Raw genomic sequence first — 24,925 nt, 5'->3', positions numbered from 1 at the left:
ATCTGAAATAAAGATCCCTTTATATGTTTATTTCATAAACTTAAATGAGGGGTGGGAAAAGGGAAGGCTTCCTGAAGAATGACAGTGGGAGGGTGTGGTGGATCACTGACAGTTTTTGATGCTGCATAGTGGCCTACTTGAAGTTGGACATGCCTCCCCTAAGGGATCAGGGTTTGCAGCCGGTGGTTGCTGACAGAACCAGCACTCTCTGGAGGTCCAAGTGGAATCTGTAGCATGCATTGCCTTATATCTGCTAAGCCTGGGGCGGTAGCTGCAGCCCTTCCTGGACAGACAGAACCTGGCCACTGCTCCTTAATGAGCTCCATATTAGACGCCCACAGCATGTTGCTGTATGTGATCCAGATGCAATTCAAAGGACTTGGGAGCCTCATACCTGAAGGACTGTCCTCTGCCACCTGTGCCTGCCCATCGGAGATATCGCCCCACTCTTGAAATTAGCTTCCACACCCAGTCACCACCCCTTGTCTCATATGTGGCACAATGTACATAGATTGCCTTCCTAAGGGATGCTTGCTTGGTGCTGCTGACTCTGTCATTCCAGCACCAGGCAAACACTTTTAAAAAATTTGCCCGTGCTTTCCAGCATGTCGCTGAAGCTGGTTTTATCAGTTCTTTTGAGGATTTAGCACCCCATTTCTGTTGCTTTTTTCAGATTTCAAATCGAGTTCTGCTGCATTTGTTCCTTTAATTATTGTGAGAGCTGCCCTGGGAGTTTTAGGGAGGTTGGTGCATAAATATACTGGAAAATAAAATTTTTGCTAATATTTGCCAACCCCTTTTTTCAGATATCTTTGGTGAGAATGCCATACGCGTGCAAACTCCTTTTCCAGGAACTGATGTCGATGAGTATTGCACCTCGAATGATGAGTGTGTAGCCTTCAAAGAGATCTCCCTTCTCCTAGGCGCTGAGTGATTTTTACCCTTCTGAATTTTTTGAGTCGCATGCTTTCTTTAAATGTTTTTAAAATTCAGAAACCTATTTCATGGCTGAGGATTTTCAGACTGTTTAGTGTGTGAGCTCATTTTTTTTGTAAATAGAAATAAAAGCTTTTCAGACATGTATCCATTGTAAAATACTTTATTGATACTTTGGCAAAAAAAAAATACAAGGGATGAATAACTATAGAGGTGGCATGAAGGGGAAATAAACACAGCAGTTTTCCAGGAGATTAACATAAACCTGGCATAGATGAGATAGCCTCTACTACTTCATGTGCAATATAGAATCTTCAGATCTCACAGTTCAGCACTATCTCCTGCAAATAAATAAATACAGTAGGGTTATGTTTCCTTTGAAATACACGTGAGACAACTGAGAAGTTCTGTGAATTCCCTTTAAGCAAAAAAAAACACCCCAAAACATATTGGGAAGCTTTTACAGATATTTCTTAAAGCAGTAATAGATAAACAAGGTATTTAGGCTGCATGTACAAAGGCATGATTTCTTGACCTGACCTGAACCCATTTGCAAGCAATACTGAATGTTGGGGAAGCGAATGCTCAAGCATATGTCTCTATTCCAGGCTCCTGCCAGCTCCTTTTACAATGTCCTGCAGGACTATAATCACCAAGGCAAGTGGGAACTATTAATCCATCTCCCTTGCTTTGCTAAGCTGGCCAGGAAAGAAAAGAAACAGCTCCAGACATGAGTGGGAGCCTGTTTCACCTCCTTGATACATTCTTTGCATTGTGTCAATTAAAAAAAACACACCCTTATTTTCAGTTGTCTTGACATTTAAGAAGACCCATTGAAACTCGAGTCAGATTCTCTGAATTCTTGTAGGAAATGTTAAAACATGACTGTACACGATGTGCTACTAAAGTCAACAGGCTCACTTTTTTATAGTCAGTCACATGTTGACTTTTCATATTGGCCCCAATGCAGTAAAGTGCTCTCTCTCACACACAAAAAAACTCCCTACCTTTTTTTAAAAAATATTTATTTTATTACACATTAAAAAAATACATATTACATATAACTCCCTACCATTTTTTGTGGGTATTTCATGTAAAGAATTAACCACAGTAATTCTTGAAGAAGCTGTTGCCTCTCCTTTGGAATTCAGTGCATGGCACTCATATTCTCCAGCATCATCCTTGCTCAAAGGGGATATCTGTTGAAACAGAACCATGATAATTGGCTGCAACCTGGATACTTGGTTAACCTGAGCCCCAAATCCATTGCAAGACAGTTTTCCAGATGAACAATTGGAACAACTTCAGTTTTTGTTGCAGTTAGTGGAAAGCATTTGGATATCTCTCTTACACACACACACACACACACACACACACTTAACCAAGTAAATAAGTAATTGTGGGCATGGGAATGTTTTAAAATGAGGGGATCTGCATATGCCTCACATCTTTCTTGAAAAGATGTCTAGCAAGACCCTGGAAACAGTTCTGACAACTGTTCATCTCTTGATGGAAAACATGTGTGCTCAAATTTATTTTTTATGGTATGGATCCAAAAGTGCCCCATGGGGGCATGCTGGGCATTTCTCTTTGTGCAAGGGTGATTCTCCCACCCCACCAAGCGCATCATCCTGACTCACACACAGCTTTGGCAAGAAGGCATGGGGGGGGGAGTCTCAGTGGATGCATGCCTATTGTTCTTTGGATCCAGGCCATAACTTGTGGCCCAGCTTTCTGCTCTCCAGGCTTTTAATGCAATCAGTATATAATGCACATTGAATCTGCAATCAGCAGCAAATTATTTACTTGGAACAGCAGGCGTCCCAAATAAATGGCAGGTTCTACCTTCTGAAAGCCCCTAGCAGAGCTGGCTCAATGGGTCTCCAATAGTGCCACCATACGAAGGAACACCCTGCTCCTAACTTAAAAGTTGTCAGACCCACCTTGGAAGGGAAATACACCCAGAGTTAGGCCTCACCTGAAATATCACACACCCCTTACTCATTTTATTTAACAAATTTTATGCTGCTCATTCGTAAAAAAAAACCTCAAGTGGTTTCTCCATTTGAATGAAGTTGAGCAAGATGCCAGAGGCCAAACTCCACTCAAAAGGTCAAGAGGAAAAGCGATCTTCAAACTTCCCATCCTATTATTATTATTCCACCCATCTGACTGGGTTGCCCCAGCCACTCTGGGTGGCTCCCAACAACAACAGTAAAAACACAGCACAACATCTCACACTAGAAACCTCCCTGAAGAGGGCTGCCTTCAGGCATCTTCTATAAGTTTTGTGTTCTTTATTTCCTTGACATCTGGTGGGAGGGCGTTCCACAGGGTGGGTGCCACTACCGAGAAGGCCCTTTGCCTGGTTCCTTGTAACCTCCCTTCTTGCAGTGAGGGAACAGTCAGAAAACCCTCGGAGGAAGACCTCAGTGTCCAGGCTGAACAATGGAGGTGGAGACGCTTCTTCAGGTATACTGAGCTGAAGCCGTTTAGGGCTTTAAAGGTCAAAACCAACACTTTGAATTGTTCTTGGAAATGTACTGGGAGCCAATGTAGATCTTTTAGGACCGGTGTTATATGGTCCCGGCGGCCACTCCCAGTCACCAGTCTAGCTGCCGCATTCTGCATTAGTTGCAGTTTCCGAGTCACCTTCAAAGGTAGCCCCACGTAGAGCGCATTGCTGTAGTCAAAGCGGGAGATAACCAGAAAATGTATCTTCCAAGGTTCACTTTCATGCTGTATACCAGATGTTCAGAACCATTTTCTGCCAAAGAGCTCTGCTCCCTTGTGGTAGGTGGGGGGCCAGAGACACAGGCAGGTGGGGCAGTGGGAGCCTGCCCTTATACGTTCAAAATTCAGAGGTTTGTTATACAGTGGTACCTTGGTTGTCAAACTCAATCCATTCCGGGAGTCCATTCGACTCCCAGAACTGTTCGAAAACCAAGGCACGGCTTCCGATTGGCTACAGGAGCTTCCAGCACTCAATCGGAAGCCGCAGAAGCCGTGTCAGAAGTTTGGCTTCCAAGAAACACTCACAAACCGGAAGACTTACTTCCGGGTTTGCGGCGTTCGGGAGCCAATTTGTTCAGGAGCCAAGCTGTTTGACAACCAAGGTACCACTGTATTTGGGGGTGGCTAACCTGTGGCTTCCCATATGTTGCTGGACTACAACTCCCCTGTCACTTTTGATGACTGGAGTACAACAACATTTGGATGGCCCCAGATTAGCAACCCCTGTGCTACAAGCAAGTAGGCAAATATTCCATGGTCATGTGGGCTTTCAGCAGGCCTAGAAAGGCGCAACCTCATCCAAGCGCTAGACATAGCCCCAAGGTGCCACGATCTGTCCCAGCCCTCAGTCTGAACTGCCTCTTTCTTCCATGAAAGACACTGCCACTCTGTCAAAATGCTAGTAGTAATCAGAGGGAGACCCCCTTAAAATTAATGGGCCTAAGTTTGTCATGTCTAGTAATGTCAGTGGGGGGGACGAACGATGGATACAACCCACTCTGGTTATTTCAACTGAAAAGAGAGCAGGCACTTACCAATACCCAACCAGTCACTTCATGTTTCTCAGGACCACCACGAGTCTGGATGGCTAAGTTGTCCCGATCTCCTGGAAGAAGCTCCATTCTTTGGACGCCATATTGGCCTTTTATTATCTGCCAGATGAGGGGAAAGTCTTGGAGTTAAATTAAAAGTTCCTCCGCTCCAACTGCCTCTGGACTGTCCCAATACTTTCATTTCCCAGAGTTTAAGATGGTTGGAAGTTTTACACATTTGGAGGAAATATAATTCTATGGGAGGAATTCAGCATTGCGATTAAGGCCACAGCTCTGTCAGGCCATGCATATTGCCTTGCCAAATGGAAAAAACCTCTCCCTCTCCTCCTTTACGCACTGTTCTGGGGGTGCTCCTGACCCCCCATTTTTGGCACGGAGGCCCATTGTGCAAGTGAGGGGCTTCTGCTGGCAGAACCAATTAGTTGATTCCCACCCATGGCTAGGAGCCGTGAACAGGGTAGAGCTACTAGACAAAAGCACTCCTGGCCATGGCTATGACCTGAGCATTCAGGAGCACAGCTGGACCCAAAGCAAGTTCCCAGGGTTTAAACCTGGTTCTTCAAGGGCTAGTGCTGCTGCGCCATCCCAAAGGGACAGAATCCCTAATCATGCCTAAAGGTATCTCGGAAACCTGGGAGGTTGGACAGGAATTGGGAACTGAGAGCCTCCAGACACAAAGCGCAGACTCTTAGCCATCTCAGAGAAACCAAGAACGCTTTTGTTCTCTAGTTTGAGCTCTCCTGCCTGATGCTTAGTCCTCCTCTCTAACACCTGCATGACTGCAGACAGCAGCATGGGCGGAAGATCGAGAGAGCACTTGCAAAGTATCTCAGTGTTTCCAAAGTCCCCAGAATATGCCTGAGCTCAGAAGGAGGCATTCCTTAGTACTTGTGCCTCTTCCCTGCAGAGGCCCTAATATGGTAAAGTGCAACAGAGCTGGCTGGTTTTAGAAGGATAAACAGGAACGAAACCCAGAGCTTGCACAGAAACTAACTGGGGAGAAAAGGTGCTGGAAAGCAAGGCACGGGGGGGCGGGGGGGGGGGGGCGGAATCTATTCTACTTATCCACAAACTGCACAATCTCTTTTGGTCACAGAGTCGGTAGCTTCGTCTTTGCAAGTAACTGTTGTTAAAAACTTCCCCCTCAAATATTTTATTAGTTTTTGTTATAGCAAAATACAAATAAAAAAAAGCTCCCCTTTCAGTAATCTCAATTATGCTTGCAGAGCTCCGAGGGAGTGTTTGACTTGGCAGTGCATTTGGATTTTCCCTCCTCCAAGCCTCATTCTTGTTTTGTCATGTTCTGTCCTAATCCCTTCCGTTTATGAATCTGGAATGCCTTTATGGTCACCTTTCTCAGTGGTTTAATTGCTCAAAACAATACCTTTCCAATTGTCTGAATTCCCCTGTCCTCCTCCTGTATCCCTCCGCGTGTCAGAATTACCTATCTAGGTTAGCACACACAAAGTGCTCTTGCAGAGGACACAACCTGCCAGGGCTTTCCATGTGACAACACCCAATGGAATGAATCAATGGGAGCTGGGGGCAGGACATATCGGTGGTGCTCTTCTGTAGACCTTGGGAGAACTTAGCAGCGGTCTGGCACAGCACTGCATTTATTTCAGCGGATCATTTTCAAAATTAACATCAAATGTCACTGACCTTGTTCCAAGTAAGCACTGGGGTTGGAACGCCAATGACCTCACAACTCAGGTAAATCTGGGCCCCCGTCACATTCCAGATGTCTTTTGGGGGTGTCACAATGGACGGTCCTTGAAACAAGAGAAAGTCAGGCAATGCAGGCAGGAATTAATAGGACGAAGTACAGTCGTAGCTTGGAAGTTGAACGGAATCCGTTCCGGAAGCCCATTCGACTTCCAAAACGTTTGGAAACCAAAGTGTGGCTTCTGATTGGCTGCAGGAAGCTCCTGCAGCCAATCGGAAGCCGCAGAAGCCCCGTCGGACGGACGGCTTCCAAAAATAGTTTGCAAACCAGAACACTCATTTCCAGGTTTGCGGCGTTCGGGAGCCAAAACGTTCGAGAACAAAGCTGTTCGAAAACCAAGGTACGACTGTACTGTCACAAATTCTTTAAAAATTAGTAAGTAAACAATATGTCATCTGGCTAAACTTGAGCCGTATTGTTTCATTACTGATCAGCCAAAATGGTTGTGGAACTCCCTCCCCACAAAGGTGCGCCTGGCACAGGGAGTGGCAGGCCATGCACTGATTGGAAATGAAGCAGCAGGACAACCCCAAAACCTTTGCAAGTGTAAACGTTATTGAATGTGGGGTCAGAAAAGAACCACCAGGAGCCCAAATCATCATGAATGCACAAGAAAAAGGATATCTGGAGGGGCCCACTGGCTTACAATAAAAATACGGCACACACATCTAGCCAAACAGGAGGTGAGGGGGGGGGAGGTCCTTTGCATAGATCAAAATTAAGAGGAGCACCATAGTCATAGAATAGCAGAGCGGGAAGGGACCGAGAGGATCATCTAGTCCAACCCTCTCTCAGGTGGCCGATTGCCCTGGGTTGGCCAGACAGTATCCAGCTCCTTGAAGGAACTGCTGCTTGTCCAGTTTCAAGGGTCAACCTCATCCAAGCAGAGGAGATGGGAGAGCAAAGAGGGACAGCTGTTTCCTGTTTGCGAGCACCGCTGTGTCACTGATGTAATCGGCAGTACAGTCTGCCTCTGCACGATCACTCTTTGTGCAAGGGGTGGCTTTCAGAAATGTCAACAAGACATAGAAGTTGCTTTCCCTTCCCCCCATAAATAAATAAATAAATAAATAAATAAATAAATAAATAAATAAATAAATGGCAATATCTCCCTAAGGAGATTTTAAGGTCGCCCCCCCCCCCAGTAAGGGAGATTATTTTCCCCTCCTAAACTACTGTATTACTCCTAATGGATAAACATTGCCCAAGTATTTCAAGCGAAAAATCTAACCGAGTCCTAGGAGAAGGAAAGGGGGTGGAGGGAGCTTTTCACAGTGCTCCAAAGTTTTTAGATCGCAGGCTAGAATCACGATCTTCTTTCTTTGGCTAGGCAGAGCTGGCTGGGTTGTGACCCTTTGTTCTATTTCCCTCGCAGTTGGAGAGGAAGTGGGTCCCTGGGGGTGTGTAACTGCCATGGGAAGAGACAGACCTTCGTACTCAAGTCAGCTACAGCAATCTTCACGAGGAAGCGCTGCCAATCCAAGGCATCCAAAAACCGTGATGTCAAGACAGCAGCTGAGTGAAAGATATTGCTATACATTTGCGGTGTGTGCGCGTGCAGACCTCCTAAACCAGGCATGTCCAAACTTGGCCCTCCAGCTGTTTTGGAACTACAACTCCCATCATCCCTAGCTAACAGGACCAATGGTCAGGGATGATGGGAATTGTAGTCCCAAAACAGCTGGAGGGCCAAGTTTGGCCATGCCTGTCCTAAACCCTAGGGATTAATAAATAGTAGAATTCTGATGATTTGGGATGTGAAGGGAGAGAGACAAGCTGCAGAGGAATTCCTGGGCTAGCCTATGCAAAAGGACCTGGCCAAGCTAGGGCCATCAAGAAATAATACAGTACAGGGCCATTGGTAATGCAAGAGAATTGAATTCCCCTCTTGTCCTCAGGTGTGAACAGAGACTGGGGATTGGGAAGGCTGCCAGGGTAACTGGGTGTGAGGTGACAGGAAAAGAGAGTTTTGAGCAAGGGTTGCTGGGAGGAAGAAGAAGAAGGAAGGAAGGAGGATTGGGATCCATCTTGGGCACACTGGCTGGGAGAGATGCCTTGGACTCCAGTAATAATAATAATAGTAATAATATTTTTTTTTGTACCCCGCCCATCTGGCTGGGTCTCCTCAGCCACTCTGGGCGGCTTCCATCAAACATTAAAATACATTTAAAATATCACGGATTAAAAACTTCTCTAAACAGGGCTGCCTTCAGGTATTTTCTGAATGTCAGGTAGTTGTTTATTCACTTGACCTCTGCTGGGAGGGTGTTCCACAGGGTGGGTGACACTACCGAGAAGGCCCTCTGCCTGGTTCCCTGTAGCTTTGCTTCTTGCAGTGAGGGAACCAACAGAAGGCCCTCGGCGCTGGATCTGAGTGTCCGGGCTGAATGATGGGGGTGGAGACGCTCCTTCAGGTATACAGGACCGAGGCCGTTTAGGGCTTTAAAGGTCAGCACCAACACTTTGAATTGTGCTCGGAAACGTACTGGGAGCCAATGTAGATCTCTCAGGACCGGTGTTATGTGGTCCCGGCGGCCACTCCCAGTCACCAGTCTAGCTGCCGCGTTCTGGATTAATTGCAGTTTCTGGGTCACCTTCAAAGGTAGCCCCACATAGAGCGCATTGCAGTAGTCCAAGCAGGAGATAACCAGAGCATGTACCACTCTGGCGAGACAGTCTGCGGGCAGGTAGGGTCTCAGCCTGCGTACCAGATGGAGCTGGTAGAGAGCCGCCCTGGACACAGAATTGACCTGCGCCTCCATGGACAGCTGTGAGTCCAAAATGACTCCCAGGCTGCGCACCTGGTCCTTCAGGGGCACAGTTACCCCATTCAGGACCAGGGAGTCCCCCACACCCGCCCGCCCCCTGTCTTGTCAGTGCTGCAATTCTGTGGGGGAACAAGCCCCACTTGAGATGACCATGCCGTAAGATCTGGACTCCCTCCACGCAGACTGAAGGTGTAAATAGGTGAATAAACCACATTTCTTAAAGCTACAACAGTCTCCGCCGTGTCTCAATTCTCCAAAGGAACACAGACCCTGGGTGAGCGCCTGGAACCCCATGGGCTCTTGCCCCCGCTCGGAAGAGAGAGGGGGGAGGCACGCAACTTTTGTAACAAGACCTTTATCCCTGTTGCCTTGTATGATCACAAGGAAAGCCCACGATCCACTGGACAGCCTTCCCAAGGCAGAAAGGAATTTAGACCTGAAGGGACCCTCTGGGAAATACAAATATGCAGTCAAAAGTCTGGGAAACACAGAAATTCTCAGGATTCTACAATGGAAATACCAGTAAGTGGCTTTTGCACAACGAACACTGAACCTTCTCTCCCTCCCTCCACCCCCACCCCAATTTCTTGTGCTCTTTCTAACCAGCCTGTAATCAACAATTCAGCCATTGATCTTCATGCAACACATACTAGGAGCTTCTTCTTCTTCTTCTTTTTTTTCTCTGCTGATGACGATGGACAAATACCAGTATGATAGTTTGCTAAACTGGGCCTGCAGCTATGAAGGCCAATGCTAGCATGAGCCAAGACACAAATAGGTAGCCAGTGAAGATTGTTGTGAGCCTAAAGTTTGAGCCTGACAAAAGTCTACTTATGTTTATGTATTTTATGTTATTAGTAAAATAATTAGTAGAGGGGAACCCCTTAGTCAGTTCCTGTACTGCCTAGGGCAACATGGGATGTATAGATTAGTACGCCTTTCTACAGAATTGCAAATAAATATACAGACTTTGGAGATGGCAACATATGAATGGCTGCAAAAATCAGTGCTGGATTTACGTATAAGCTAAACAAGCTATAAAAAGGTAAAGGTACCCTTGACCGTTAGGTCCAGTCACGGACGACTCTAGGGTTGCAGTGCTCATCTCGCTCTATAGGCCAAGGGAGCCAGCGTTTGTCCGCAGACAGCTTCCGGGTCATGTGGCCAGCATGACAAAGCCGCTTTCTGACGAACCAGAGCAGCGCACGGAAACACTGATTACCTTCCCGCTGGAGCGGTCCCTATTTATCTACTTGCACTTTGACGTGCTTTCGAACTGCTAGGTGGGCAGGAGCAGGGACTGAACAATGGGAGCTCACCCTGTCGCCAGGATTCGAACTGCCGACCTTCTGATCGGCAAGCCCTAGGCTCAGTGGTTTAGACCACAGTGCCACCCGTTTTTATGGGGGGGGGGTAAACAAGCTATAGCTTACCCCAAAAAAAGTTAAGGAAAAAAAACCTAGATGTACATTTCCAAAATATGATAAAAAACAAATAAAAGAAAACCTACATACAGCAACAGTGTTTTGTGTTGTGTAGGCTCCTATGATGTAAATAATGGGCCCCACCTGCTAGCCTGCTCCCTAAAATATCACTGGTTTGCTCATTTCTATATACAGTGGTACCTTGGTTCTCAAACTTAATCTGTTCCGGAAGTCTGTTCTAAAACCAAAGTGTTCCAAAACTGAGGTGCGCTTCCCCATAGAAAGTAATGCAAAATGGATTAATCCGTTCCAGACTTTTAGGGCCCCGTTACCTTCAGTAGCTTAGGGCCTCGTCAAACCTAAATCCAGCCCTGGCCAAAATGAACAGTATGTAATGAAGGCTGGATACTTCGTTAGAATTTTTTTTTTTTAACAATGCAAACACCATTATGTGGGCCGATCACCCCATGCGTCAAAAAGCAATATTGTCATCTCCATGGGACAGGAAATGCCAATTATAGTTTGCGTTTCTATGGAACAGTTTCATACACTGCAGGATGTCAGTGGCGCACTTGCATCCTGTTGTACGCAGTGTCACAACTTTTGAAAGGCTACACTGTTCTACAGACGCGGTCCACTCCCTTGCAGGACATAAGAAACGCAGACAGAAACTCTTTGGCTCCTCTGACATCTGGCTTGTAAGTCTGGCTGCCTGTGCCTGACAAGTGAGCCTCTCACATCAATGTTTCCTCATCTGGACTGCACCTTCCAGGAGAGCAGGGGCCAGCAAACTTTTTCAGCCATGGGCCGGTCCACTGTCCCTCAGACCTTGTGGGCGGCTGGACTATATTTTGAAAAAAACATATGAACGAATTCCTATGCCCCACAAATAACCCAGAGATGCATTTAAAATAAAAGCACACATTCTACTCATGTAAAAACACGCTGATTCCTGGACCGTCCGCGGGCTGCATTTAGAAGGCAATTGGGCCGCATCCAGCCCCCGGGCCTTAGTTTGGGGACCCCTGAGCTATAGTCTGCCTTTGAATAGGTTACCTCCATTCTCTCAAGCACAGGTTCCATTTGGGACAATGCCTCCTGAAACAGGTCAATACCAGCAAGCAAAGGCTCAACGAACTCTGGTCCCCACTGCAATCCTATACCAACGGCACTGTTTTTAAACTCATTCATTTCCGTTTTTCAACTCTGATGCTTAACTGCTACCCCAGATAACATTCAGCATCTACCATTTCTGCTTCCAGAGGCTGAAACAGCCCACCAAATATCCACTTTCTCTTTTAATGGCTCCCTTAATGCCAAGACAAAAGAGCACACAACTGCCCTGTGTTCTTCCTTCTCCCATTGTTTCCTTCATTATTGTTTAAAATTACTCCCAGGTTGCAAGTTTCAATGGCAAGACAAATGCAAATAAATTTTGAATCTTCACGAATTGAAAGCTAGTTGTGAAAGACTGATCCAAAATTATTTTATTGATTGTTTTCTTTAAACGTCTTTATGGTCAAAAACTGCCTTCCACTTTGGAGGATTTTTGCTGCTCCCGGCAAAAAATTAGCTTGTTTAAAGTCTCCTCACAATTGAGTTCAGTAATCGCAAGTGTGATAGGTCCCTCATTGGGTGAGTTTTCCCATGGGATTAATTCAGGAAGGGAAAGTAGAAAAAGGAGGAAAGTCATTTAAAGACACAGTAGTCAAGAGAATCAATCGTGTTTTTTTAATCGATTTTTTAAACCGACTGTGTTTAAAAAACAACAACGGTGGCAATTTGCACATTCTAAACATTTTATTAAGTGAAGCTTCTAACCATCTCAAAAAAAAACCCCAATATCAATTTAGAAATCAAATTTCTTGAATAGCTGGTAGAGCCCTAGTGCCGTGTGCAAGCAATAACACGTGATAATGAAAAGGGCGTGCATCTTGAACAAAGTTTTGCAGCTATAATTGGCCCAGTGCAAAACCAAAGTTTCTGTGCTTGCAATTTTGCCACACCCAGGATGTTGAACGGACGTTGCTAGGAATCACTAGCAGGTGCTGCAAACCTTCTTATTTAGTTCTAGGAACTTCTTCCTAGGAGTCCTTCGCTGCAGATTTCCAGAAGGAGTGGTGAGAAGCATTTGATCCGCTGAAGTCAGAGAGACAGTTCCCAGCTTGCTTATTCTACAAGCGATCCAGCCCGTGGGAACTCTTGATAGTTTTCATTCCAGAATCACGGCCGCCTACTGCAGCACGCAGAGCTATCATGTGAACCACGGATAACAAGCAGCAGGATTAATATGCAGGGCCTCGTTGCTGTCAAGTTGTGTTATGGCACCTGGGAGGTCGAGGCAATCAAAAACGCGCTTCTCATGTTTGGCGTTTCCCAGGGGGAGAAATCTCTTCATCTGCAACTGATTATAAAGTAGTTTGTCTGAAAATAATGTCAGCTAGATTTACAGTGACTTGACAGGAGTTCTTCCTCGTATACCTTTTTTTTTAAAAAAAATAATAATACTGTGCCGGATGTTTCATCACAACAAAAATGCATTAAACGATTAAAAGAAAGAATCATAACTCCCACAAGGAGCCTGTGTAACGGGCATCGTTCCAAAGGACTTGGTTCAGCAAAGGTCACATGCAGGCTTTCCAGAAAATATTTGGAATTAAAGCACATGTTTATTCGGAATTAAAGCACATGTTTAGAGGATTACTGGAACTGAAGCCCTGTTGCCCTGAGTGACCAGACATTCACAGCATTGTGAAACATGGGGGGGGGGGGGTCTTCTCAAAGGTTATATATTTTCTCCACCCCTCCATCATTAGGCTAACACCACAGAGTTTCATGTGAGAAGTTAGGGAAGAAGTAGATGGAGTTGGGGGGGGATCAGAAATGGGCAACCAAGATGCAGTGTCTCCCCTATGAAGAAAGATAGCAGCATTTGAGATTTTATAGTTTAGAGAAAAGGTGAGTTAGAGGTGATGTGATAGAAGTTTAAAAAATTATGCATGGCATGATGAAAGTAGATGGAGATACATTTTTCTCCCTCTCTCATAAGATTCCCAAGGCCAATTTCCACTTCTTCCCTCCAACCTCCAGAGCCCCATCCTACCTCAGGGGCATAGGAAGGGTGTGGGGGGGCGGGGCGGACTGCACCGAGTGCCCTCACTGAGAGGGGTGTCATTCAGCGATCCGCCCGCCCGCAACTCCCAAGCCTACCCTGCGTCAGCAAGGGGTGGAGCTGCACTGCTTTGCCGTCGGCATTCCCCCTTCGTTTTGACAGCTTGGGGGAGGCTTGGGAGTCGCGGGCGGGCGGCACACCGAAAGTCTGCCATGGGCAGCTCACTCCGCCCCCGGCTGCAGGGTACATGTGCCACTCGGGGCACCCGAGTGGCTATCCCGCACCTGGGAGGACACCATCCACTCCACGACCCCCTCGGGAGCGCTGCTGCCCTACCCCATTCCTGATATCCTAGAAGCTCCCAGGTCCAGGCCATTGTTTTGGATTTTTTAGATTTTCCTGCCTATTAGTTTAGGAAGTGAAGACAGGGCCACCCAAAAATGAAGCAGTGGTTTCTGCATCCTTAATCAAGTCCCAAGGTGCGCATAAAGCACTATCTTGTTTTTGGGTGGCCCAGTATGTCTTCCAAATTGATAAACACTTGATCACTTGCGTTCACTATTAGTATATGTTATGTTTATATGTGTATGGGGGGGGAAGTAAACAGAGAGAGGTGCTGTGATCCAGACTTCTTTGGTAAAAGTATACACTGCACTCAGTGGTCCAACCAAGTGCTATAAAAACCGTATCTAGAAACAGCTGTGTAGTTAAAATGTTTAACTATGCTTCCCTCAAAGTCACTGCATTTTTTTCGCCTCAGAAAAGAAAATAGGTGCAGCTCTTCACATTAACATTCCTAGCCGCTATTTGGGAGGTAGCTAGAAGTTGCTGGGACGTTTCTGGCTAGGAGTTCACTATTTCTGAGTGCTCTGCAGATTCTTCTTGGGTGAGTTAGCACTGACTATATGCTTACTTGCTCCCCACATTCTCACCCTACATAAGCAGGTACTCCAGAAACTCCAAGAAGTCTCTCGTAGTCACTAGGAAGCTGATCCAGGAGTTCAGATTACCAAGGGAAACGGAAAGTCTTTCGTAAGGTCCCTTGACACATACCTAGAAAAATCTCAAGCACCTGATCTCATAAGCCCCAGACAATCAAAAGGTTCTGCTGCCAGCACGGTACTGATGTTTCTTCAACAGGCCCTAACAAGTAACAGATCTCCATGTTCAGACAACAGTACAGGACTGATATCAGGGGATAAAATGTGCAACTTCTCTGCTTACATCCTATGTGTTTTGCTTCCTCTGAGCCCTTTCCTCCAAGCCTTACAGGACATCTCTAGCCTGTGTGGTCCTGCCTCCCTACATTATTTTGATCTCAATGTTCCCAGGCCACGCATGAGACTGAGCACAGCAAAACAACCAGCAAGTCTTTCATTTCAATTAGCCGCCATTGGAAAAGCTTAAATTTCATTTTCCAGAATAACAGTGGCTCACCGGGACGAGGATACTGAAAGCCCTCCCATATGGACAGAGGTTGCCCTCCTCAAAAGACGAGAGAGGGAGAAGAAGTCATGCCCTAAGGAGGGCAAGCCTGGTACATTCCCAGACTTATTAACTATAAAAACTGGCACAGTTCCATTGTCATGACAGCAGGGTAAAGAATAAAACCTCCCCAATGGAAATAACGAGGATATTATGCAAGGATGGGTACACTTTAAGCCAGCATGAAAATATTCACCTTCCAGCTTCAGAAACAGTTTGCCTCAAGCAGAATGTGGATTGTGATAATGCTCTCTGTTAAATGACAACAACTGCCCACAGGGAATCAACCAGTCTAGCGAGTCACAAGTTCCTCAAACCTGGACTAAACATTGAGGCCACTCCTGGTAAAAGCATCTCCCTCAAACACTGGTTTCTGAGAGCTCAGTGGCATATTCCCAGCATGAAAGTTTCAAAAAAAAATTCATAGTTTGACAAGCAACTTATAAAGCAAGCAAGTAATCTCTCACAAAAAGAGGGCCTGTGCAGTCCCATTTGCCACACTTCCTGTGGAAAACATGCACAGCGACAGAAGTTCCAAAATATCTTTTTAACCGGGCCCTTGAAAGGAGACCTTTGCCTGACCCTCTGGGCTTTCACTGCACACAAATGTCTAACCTGCCATGAACTGTAGATAGTTCTTTCCACTGCAGAGGATCAGAATAAATGGTCATTGAGATAAATGCTATCCTTCCAAGGGTGAAATATCCACATGCACACTATTTTTTGTGTATTAGTCAAATGTGGAAAAAAGGATAATCAACCAAAGTTGCCAAAAACAGAAAAACAAAACAGGTTTGGGAATAAACTGCTAGAACAGTGAAGAACAATGTGTCTTGGGGACACATTGCATGGGTTGGCTGGCAACCCCGACCAACGTGCAACTGCACATCACTCACACATGGTTTGAGAATTATTGCGATAACATCTCACACGAGATGTCTCTTCTCCAGTCTTCAGAGGGTAGCTGGAAGTGGAGAGGCAAAAAAAGCTCCTCCTTTTCTTCCACTCTGCAGTTTTAATCTGAAATCTTAGGCACAGTACTGCACCCAGAGATCAGAAACTGCTCGCGCTAATGAAATTCCCTGTCACAAAATGGGAGTTTTGAACATGGCGAAGCCACAGGTGGCAGCTAGCCAAAACTTCTTCCTTCTCTGGGCCAAGAGCCCAGCATCCTTCGGTCCACAGATAAGCACAGCCTCAAAGCAAGCCCATTAGCATATATCAAAGCAAGGAAACATAAACATCTATGAGCTCCTTCTTGCAACCAACGGCCAATTATTTTAGGGGTTATCTTGACTACCAACATGGCGCCTGCAGGCCTTCCAGAACATTTCACTTCAACACACCTTCCTCAGCTATAAAGACCACAGAGAAGCCTATAGCAGTGACCAGAGAATAAATGACCTCTAGGAGGAGAGCAGAGAAAAGAAACACAATGGCAACAACACAACCGGATGTCTTCATCTGCCCCAGGTCCAAAACATCTCTGTCCTGCACTAGTCTCCACAACCAGAGCAGGTGCTGCAACCTTCCAACAGCTTGACCTCACGCCCAAAGGCACACTCCTCCATTGTCTCCTGTGACAGATGGATGCCAACAAGCTCCCCCCGTCACGCCCTGTTTTCTATAGTCAGCTTCACCACAAATTAATGGTCCTCTCCGAACAATTGCATTTAAGTCCCATTCCTAAGCAAACTTTCTTGGAGGGAAGCAGTGCCATTCTAAATATATTTACACAGAAGAAAGCACCTCTAATTTCAATGCAGCTTGTTTGTCAATAAGTCTATTTATGACTCTCCTCCATGGATCACTGCCTTGTCGTGACGAAGGGGCCTGAATAACTCGGAGAAGCTATGAGCTATGCCGTGCAGGGCCACCCAAGATGGACAGGTCATAGTGGAGAGTTTTGACTAAACGTGATCCACCTGGATCACCCTGCCAAGAAAATTCCATGGACAAAACCAACAGGCATACCTGTATAAAAGTTATGACGCTGGAAAATGAGCCCCTCAGGTAAGAAGGCGTCCAACCCAGTAGTGATGTATGGAAGTGAGAACTGGACCATAAAGAAGGCTGATTGCAGAAGAATTGATGCTTTTGAATTATGGTGCTGAAGGAGACTCTTGAGAGTCCCATGGACAGCAAGAAGATCAAAGCTATCCATTCTGAAGGAAATCAGCCCTGAGTGCTCACTGGAAGGACAGATCCTGAAGCTGAGGCTCCAGTACTTTGGCCACCTCATGAGAAGAGAAGACTCCCTGGAAAAGACCCTGATGTTGGGAAAGATGGAGGGCACAAGGAGAAGGGGACGCCAGAGGATGAGTTGGTTGGACAGTGTTCTCGAAGCGACTAACTTGAGTTTGACCAATCTGTGGGATGCAGTGGAAGACAGGAGTGCCTGGCGTGCTCTGGTCCATGGGGTCACGAAGAGTCGGACACGACTAAACGACTGAACAACAACAGCAACAAATATTTATGACTGTAAACAAAGAGCCAGGATTCATGTCACAACTTGTAAGAGTGTTGCTTAGGATTGCAACCACTGAAAACCCCTCCCATTGTGTATGGGGCTGAGCAAGTTAGACTAAATTAATAGAAGGTAGGGGGAAATTGGAAGACATCACCAGGGAGAAACAGTGAAAGGTCTCCAGATTCTCAACCACAAATTAATCAGTAGTTTATTTATTTAGCAAGATTTATATACCAAAAAAATATCTAAAGCATCTTACATATTATAGTGTAAAATATTAGAAAGAATAAACACTGACTTTAAAACCGTAGACATTTATCAAAATATAGATAAAGTCAACAGTTTTAAGAACATACAAACAAAACAAAACTACATGCTTTGGTAGGCTTGCCTAAACAAAGAAGTTTTTAGCAGGCATATAAAGCAGTAAGTGCAACATAGGTACTTGCCTAATATTACCGGTTATTGGATGGGAGTGACAGAGATTAGATGCTGCCACACTAAAAAATATTGATTTCTTGCAAGCGTGGAATGAATGTAATAAAGCACTTGTAAAAGTGCCGGATCCCCAGATCTAATTGATCAAGTGGCCACATGTGAGACGAGCCTTCAGTAAATCAGTTCCAGTAAATTGGTTCGGTGCTGATGATATTCGCCCAAGGAGTCTAAAAAGAACTCAACTATTACTTGTATATAATCTGCCTCCTTAACACAGAAATGGGTAAATGGAAAACCAGACATTTTAAAGACTCCCAAACAAGTCCTGGGAACAGCAAGGCAGGCAGGCTGAACTCAGGAGGGGAAAACAGAAAAGACTATATACATATATGAAGATAAACCAGAGGTGTCAGGTCAGGTTCTGCCTTAGGGAAAGAGCGCAACTTACCGTAATTCAGGCTGGTTTGTATTCCCGCAGGCTCTACTGTATTGTCTTTCTATTCTGAAAATTTGGCAGCGCTTAACCTCCAGATATTATGAATGCTTTGCTAGCAGAACTGCTTTTCCTTTGCTGTTAGCCTCATTAGCACCAAGTCATGGGAAGAACATCAGCTATTTTGGCATTTTAAAACTAGGACAGCTGGAATTCAAGGACGGACAAAAAGAAGTGCTCTTTCGCACAACACATAATTCAGTCAGGGAATTTACTGCCACACGAAGCGGCGAAGGCCACAAGCTTAAAGGGCTTTGAAAAAGGATTAGATAAATTTATGGTGAATGGGCCTGTCCATGACCATTAATCACAACAGCTGAATCAAACGTCCATGTTCAAAGGCAGTATATCTCCAACTCGGCAGGGGAAATGTTGCAAGAATTAGTCATGCAATAATTTCTACACAACACATTCTAATGCATAAGCCTTGCTCAGGGTGGCTTCCAACAGTTAAGAGTAACATAATCAAACAATAATGCCAAATATACCGTAGTAGAGACAGGTAAAACAATCTCCCGTTTTTAATTGACTGTCTTATTTTAATGGCACTGTTTTAGTGCATATTTTAATTATGGATATTGTGTGATTTGGTTTTTATACTTTGTAAACTGCTTAGGGGCCTATTTTGGCATTAAGCGGTATAGCCCTGTCTCTCGTAGGTACCAGCAGTCTCTCCACCCACCGGTGGGGAGAAACAGCAAAGGCCTTTCCTCCCCTTTTCTTAGGGAGCAGACAGGATCAAAGAGAAGGGCAGTTTATGACCTTCCAGGGGTCACATTCAGGCCCTCCAGGTCTCTCTATCTGGCCCTTGAGACTTCCTGCAGGCCACACACCCCTCAAGTTGTTTTTGCCTATCTGGAATGTGCTCTTCAGCTCTGATGATGACTCTCCCTTGCCTGGAAGGAGAAGGGCGTGCAAGTCTACTATACAAAGGTAAAACTTAATAACCTATGCAGTAGTTTGAATCGCGTCTGGAAGTGACCTGCCAACCTGTGCAGAACCTACGCAAGTTAGGTATAATAATACGGCCCGATGGGTGTGCACCTTCTAACCTTCTGGTAGCCACATGCCAGACCCTCCAAGTGTCCTTATTTTCCAGGGACAGTCCCGGATTTACAGAAGCTGTCCCGGCTCCTGATTTGATCCCATAATGTCTTACTTTTCCTTAGGACGTCTCTATTTTCATTGGAGAAATGTTGGAGGGTACGGGAGTTATGCAACCCCTGAGCCAAGGAGATAAGTAACTATATACCGGTAACCTTTAGAAGACATCTGAAGGCAGCCCTGTATACGGAAGGTTTTTTTAAAAATGTTTAATGTTTTATTGTGTTTTTATATATGTTGGAAGCTGCCCAGAGCGGCTGGGGCAACCCAGTCAGATGGGCGGAGTATAAGTAGTAGTAGTGATAATAATAATAATAATAATAATAATAATAATAATAATGTTTAGTCGTTTAGTCGTGTTCGACTCTTCATGACCCCATGGACCAGAGCACGCCAGGCACTCCTGTCTTCCACTGCCTCCCGCAGTTTGGTCAGACTCATGTTGGTAGCTTCGAGAACACGAATAATAATAATAATATTGAATACGACGTCCTATTTTCATTGGAGAAATGTTGGAGGGTATAATATGCTAGACCAATTGAAGCATCTGGTGACTCTGCAAACTTAGCTCCCTGAACAGCGCATGGCAATAAGCCAATCGAAATGTAACTGAGGCATGTATCGCCACAGCCAGGTTGGTCTTGAAGCCTCCCCACACACCCCGCTCTGCCTCCTTTACCCAGATCCATTTATCCCCACTTCCTCCCATCTATGGCCATACTCTGCTTTAAAGAAGCAGACCTGACGCCGCGTTACTTTATAAAGGAAGGGAGCTGCAGCTTCCCCGCAGAGCCAAGCAACTGCAGCCCATCACCGAGAAACTAAGAGCAGGGCTCCTTTCCAAGGCTCCCACACAGGCCGCCCTCAGACCGAGCCCGCCCTCCGAAAACAAACAAATCGAGTGCTCTCCCCCCTGACAGCGTTCTGGGAAAAACAGCTTGGCAGAGTATGGCGCCTGCACTTTGCATGTGAACGTAGCTGCTGACTTCCACCTCTGCCCTGAGGGCTGGAGAAGCAGTGGTGGCTGGTGGGTTTAAACGCAGGCCTGGCCATAGAAAAAGGGGGTGGTCCATTCCTATACGCCAGGGGTGGCCAACTCCCAAGAGACTGCGATCTACTCACAGAGTTAAAAACCGGCTGTGATCTACCCCCTTTTGGGGGGTTCAGGTCAAAGTTGTCAGGCTTTTTTTAGGAAGGAAGAAGGCCCATTTGGGGGGGGGGGGTTGGGTCAAAGTTGTTGAGTTTTTTCAGGAAGGAGGTAAAATGTTGAGCTTTTTAAAGGGGAGCCACAGTTGTTCAGATTCTTTGCCAATGATCTACCAGTGATCTACCACAGATGTCCAGTGATCTACCAATAGATCACGATCTACCTGTTGGAAATGCCTGCTATTATACACAACATAAATAAAAGGGTGTAGAGGCAAGGAGTACAAAAGCAATACACATAGCGACTTCCGGCGGCGACGCAATCGCCAGGTGGTCGAGGGCTGCTTCGGGTCCGAGGCGCCCTGTCCATCCCGGGGGTTAGGAGCCCCGCTACCGCAAAGCGGGGCTCCGGTTGGGGTGCGGGAAGAGCGTCCCGCACCCTGGGCTCCCCGGCAGCGCCCGCGGAGGCTCCGAACCCTTCCCTCGCTCCCCCTGTAAAGGGGGAGTGGGGGTGAAGGGACAACGGAGCCGGGCTTCGGGGACATGCCCCAACCGGGATGCAAATGCGGCGACAAAGCCCGCGGTGAGCGTCTAAGTTCTACCTTTGAAGAATGGAGCTAAAGGAACCCGGTGGTCGTGAGTAAAGAATCAGATTAGAAATCGTGCTTTTGGAACGATCCGGGGGGAAGGAGAAAGGCAGCCTGCCTCCCTCCCTTCGAGCTTAAGAATCTAACCAATTTGAGTGATTACTGCTACAGAACTGGCTACAATGTATTTAAAATTGACACATGAGACTGGCAAACTCCTTTTTTGGGAAGCTAACTAGAGGAAAATATCTCCATTTAAAGTTGCGGTATTTGCGCTCCAGCTTAGGAAAATGGCGACGAACAAAGAGGGGAGTAGAAATATAACACCCACTTCCTCCTCCTCTGCCAGTATGCTGGGTATCGTCCTTGAACTGGTATTGAACTCTGGACTAACGGATGAACAGAGACTCACTGCCTTGAAGGTGGAACTGCTTTATAGAAAAGTCAAAGTCTTGTGTGGGGGTCTGAAATGGAACCAATTGCCCACAGAGGAGGCTTTTAAAACTTTTGACACTTTGGAAGAAAGCCTTGCCAAGGAGCTGAGAGGGTGGATGGAAAGATGGAGAGAAATGAGTGAGCCACTTCGGAGAAGAAATTCGCTTTTTGGGGGTGGCAGCCCCAAGGCGACGTCAAGATTTCTTATATCCAGTCCCCGAGGTGTGAGCTCGGGGGCCAGGGACAGAGAATTAAGGTATTTACAAGAAGAAAAGGAATGTTACAAAGAACCGAAGAAGCTGAGAGATGATGAGATGGACACCTCTGAACTCGTGGCAAGGAGAGGTTTGGACTGTGCCTGGATCTGTGGACGTTTGGAGAGGGAAGCTACATGGAAGTTCAGTGCTGATGCCACCAGGAGAAGAATAATGGACAGAGGGGGTGTGGGGTGAAGCATTAAGTAAAACTTAAAGTAGCCTGATATGGTAAATTGAAATCGGAGGGTGAATACTGTCAACAATATTTTGTTATACTCTTTATTCGAACATGAAAGGAGATATTTCAAGTTTTTATGTTATTAGCAGCAATCTTAAGGATAGAAGAGATAGATTTGATGCGAATGATTTGTGAAGATCTGTGAGGTGGAGTATAAGTAAAGTGAATTTAAGTGGATTAAGTTTATGGATTAAGAGGAGTAAGATTAAGATGTAGATTAAGATAAGAAATCGATAAGAATAAATGAAGAAGAATTATGACGAGGTATCATTATGACGATGCATTCTTAGTAAAATGTTGAAGATATAATTGAATGTAACTATATAATTGAATTTAATTTCTTTTTTCTTTTTTCAGGAGAAATGGTTATAAAATAGATTAAGGATATAAATTCGAAGGTGAAAAGGCAGGGGAAGTCAATGGTCAAGATATGGAAATAGAAATTTTTTTTTTTCTTTTAGAAAGATGCAATAAGAAAACTTGACATTGTTTGTATTTGTTTTATTTGTCTTGCATTTGTTTAATTGTAGGTGTGGGTGTGGGTATATGTTGTTATAGAAAAATGCCAATAAATTCTTATAAAAAAAAACAAAAGCAATACACATAGCACCTCTCTTCACGAGCACCTGTCTGCCTTTGCCTTCTGAATCAGCAACCAGGTAAGCCACCCTTTGAATTTCCAATCATATTAATAATAATAAGCACATCACCCTGGGGCATCATGGGAAAATAAACTGGTACCAGCTGGGGCCCAGTGGTGAATGGCAGTCACCGGATTATTTTTAAGGGGAGCCCACAACAGCAGACCCTGCAGAAGTAACAACGAACTTATTCCCAGGTATGTTTATAGGATTACACCCTGATTCAAAGACATGAAATTCAGTGGGTGACCCCGGGCAAGTCATTTCCCCTTCCCTTTTGCCTGGAGTTCATTGCTGGAAGTGCAACACACCTTCATAATCACAACAGACGCTTACTATTCTTACCCACCCAGCTCAATGGGGCTTATTTGCAGATACTATAGTGTAGCTAACCATAATAGCCCAAACCTATTCATGTTTCTTCAGAAATAAACCCTACCAAGTTCAGAGGGGTTGAGTTTTAAAATTAAAGACTTCACACTTGGGATGTGTGTCTTTCACCAAAATGGGACAGCTTTAAAAGAGGACTAGGCAAATTCATGGAAGGTACCTGGCTGTCGTCAGGGTTGGAGGCAGTATGCCTGCGATTGCCAGTTAGAATCACAGAATTGTAGAGTTGGAAGGGACCCCAAGGGTCATCTAGTCCAACCCCCTGCAATGCACGTAACTCAACTAAAGCATCCATGTTAGATGGCCATACAACCTCTAGTTGTAGCATAGGAGCCAACTCCGACTCCGACTGCTAGGGGCTGAGGTCCTTTTGCCCCCCCAATAAAATATTTGAGGGGGCCGCCCCTCCCCCAAATTGATGGTATTATTGTTATTGTTGTTGTTGTTAATAATAATAATAATAATAATAATAATAATAATAATAATAATAATATACTGCCCTATACCTGGGCGGTTCACAAATTTTTAGTTATGAGATGTTTTTAATTTTTTAAAATAACAATAATTAAAGTTTAAATTGCCATCCAGCATTACCCAAGCCCTGAAATTTTATTTTGAAAGCTGACTAATCAACAGGTTCTCTCACCTACCATTTACATGTCCTGGGAGTCTACTGAGCAAACCCTCCAGACCCATGTTTAGTTCCATATCATTGGCTGCAGTATTCATGCCTTGTGGGGGATAAAGCCCATCCGTGTGTAAGTGAAAGTGCCATTCAAATGGTTTGTGTGCGCATTTTATGATTAAGCGAGGCTGGGCTTACCTGCCCCACAATGTTTTATTCAACTTGGGTTGGCACCTTTGATTTGCTGGGAATCACAGGTCCTGCTGGGGGGCTTCTTACAGGCATCTGGCTGGCCGGAGCGAACTGGGATGCGGGACTAAATGGTCCGTTGATCGGATCCACCCAAAGCTGTTCCCCACCCGCTTCTTCCCAAGCCATGGGCGTAGCCGTGGGGTGCAGCTGCCCCCCAATCGTAAGTAAATAAAAAGTAACCAGCTGCATTGCAAAAAACCTCTGTTCTGCCCCCTAACATAAAGGCTGCTCCCCCCCAAAAAAATCTTGGCCAGGCCCATGTCCCAAGCTCCCTTTTCCCGCCCCGTTGCAAGCGGCGCCCCCTACCTTGCTCGCAAGGCCCCTTGCTGCGCTGCTCGACGGGGCGCCCGCCACGGCTCTGGGCGCGCAAGCTGGCCGCCCGCAGCTGGCAACCGCTGGGGTAGGTGAGGCCGTCGCTGCCGCACACCGGGTAGCGGCTCTTGCAGGCGCACACGCCCGGCTGGCCCTTGCGCCGACGGCGGCACTCCAGGCCGGTGGCGCAGCGGCCCCAGCCGACGGCGGGCACCGACGGCAGCCCGGCGCCGCACGCCTCGCCCTCGCCGCGCGCGCACTGCCAGCAGCAGCCGCAGCCGTCGCGGACCTTGCCCAGAGGGCAGCCCCGGGCCGGCAGCGGCGGGCACTCGGACGACGGGGCGCACGGCGGGCAGCCGGCGGAGGGCGAGGGCTCGCCAAGGGACGCGGAGCAGCAACAGCAGCAGAAGGCCAGCAGGAGGAGGCAAGGCGGCGCGGACCAGAGACGCGACATCGCGGGCAGGACTCGACGGGACGCTGCTACTGCTGTTGTTGTTATTCCTGCTCGGAGCTGGCGCTG

General features: G+C 46.2%; 2 protein-coding genes across 3 annotated transcripts in view; one reads left to right on the top strand and one right to left on the bottom strand.

Annotated features, from left to right (window-relative positions):
• POLR2B (RNA polymerase II subunit B) overlaps positions 1-1,083 on the top strand; it is a 21,124-nt gene extending 20,041 nt beyond the window's left edge. The window contains exon 25 of the mRNA XM_033172694.1: positions 807-1,083. Coding sequence (XP_033028585.1) covers positions 807-896 — 90 coding nt within the window. The 3' untranslated portion in view covers positions 897-1,083. The remainder of the gene's footprint in view (positions 1-806) is intronic.
• Positions 1,084-24,925, bottom strand: IGFBP7 (insulin like growth factor binding protein 7). Of its 2 annotated transcripts, none has more exons than XM_033172696.1 (5): positions 24,400-24,925; positions 6,165-6,274; positions 4,485-4,601; positions 2,011-2,135; positions 1,084-1,280 (listed from the first exon to the last, which is right to left on the bottom strand). In XM_033172696.1, exons 1-5 carry the CDS (start codon positions 24,857-24,859, stop codon positions 1,271-1,273), a joined length of 822 nt encoding a protein of 273 aa, XP_033028587.1. In that variant the 5' UTR covers positions 24,860-24,925; the 3' UTR covers positions 1,084-1,270. The 2 variants fall into 2 exon arrangements, with proteins under 2 accessions (XP_033028587.1, XP_033028586.1); XM_033172695.1 differs by having other exon boundaries at positions 1,084-1,277; positions 2,009-2,135; positions 24,400-24,924.

Source organism: Lacerta agilis, chromosome 16 (assembly GCF_009819535.1).
Source record: "Lacerta agilis isolate rLacAgi1 chromosome 16, rLacAgi1.pri, whole genome shotgun sequence".
Taxonomy (NCBI): Eukaryota; Metazoa; Chordata; class Lepidosauria; order Squamata; family Lacertidae; genus Lacerta; species Lacerta agilis.
Note: the sequence above shows the minus strand (reverse complement) of the source record. Positions and strands in the feature narration are given on the sequence as shown.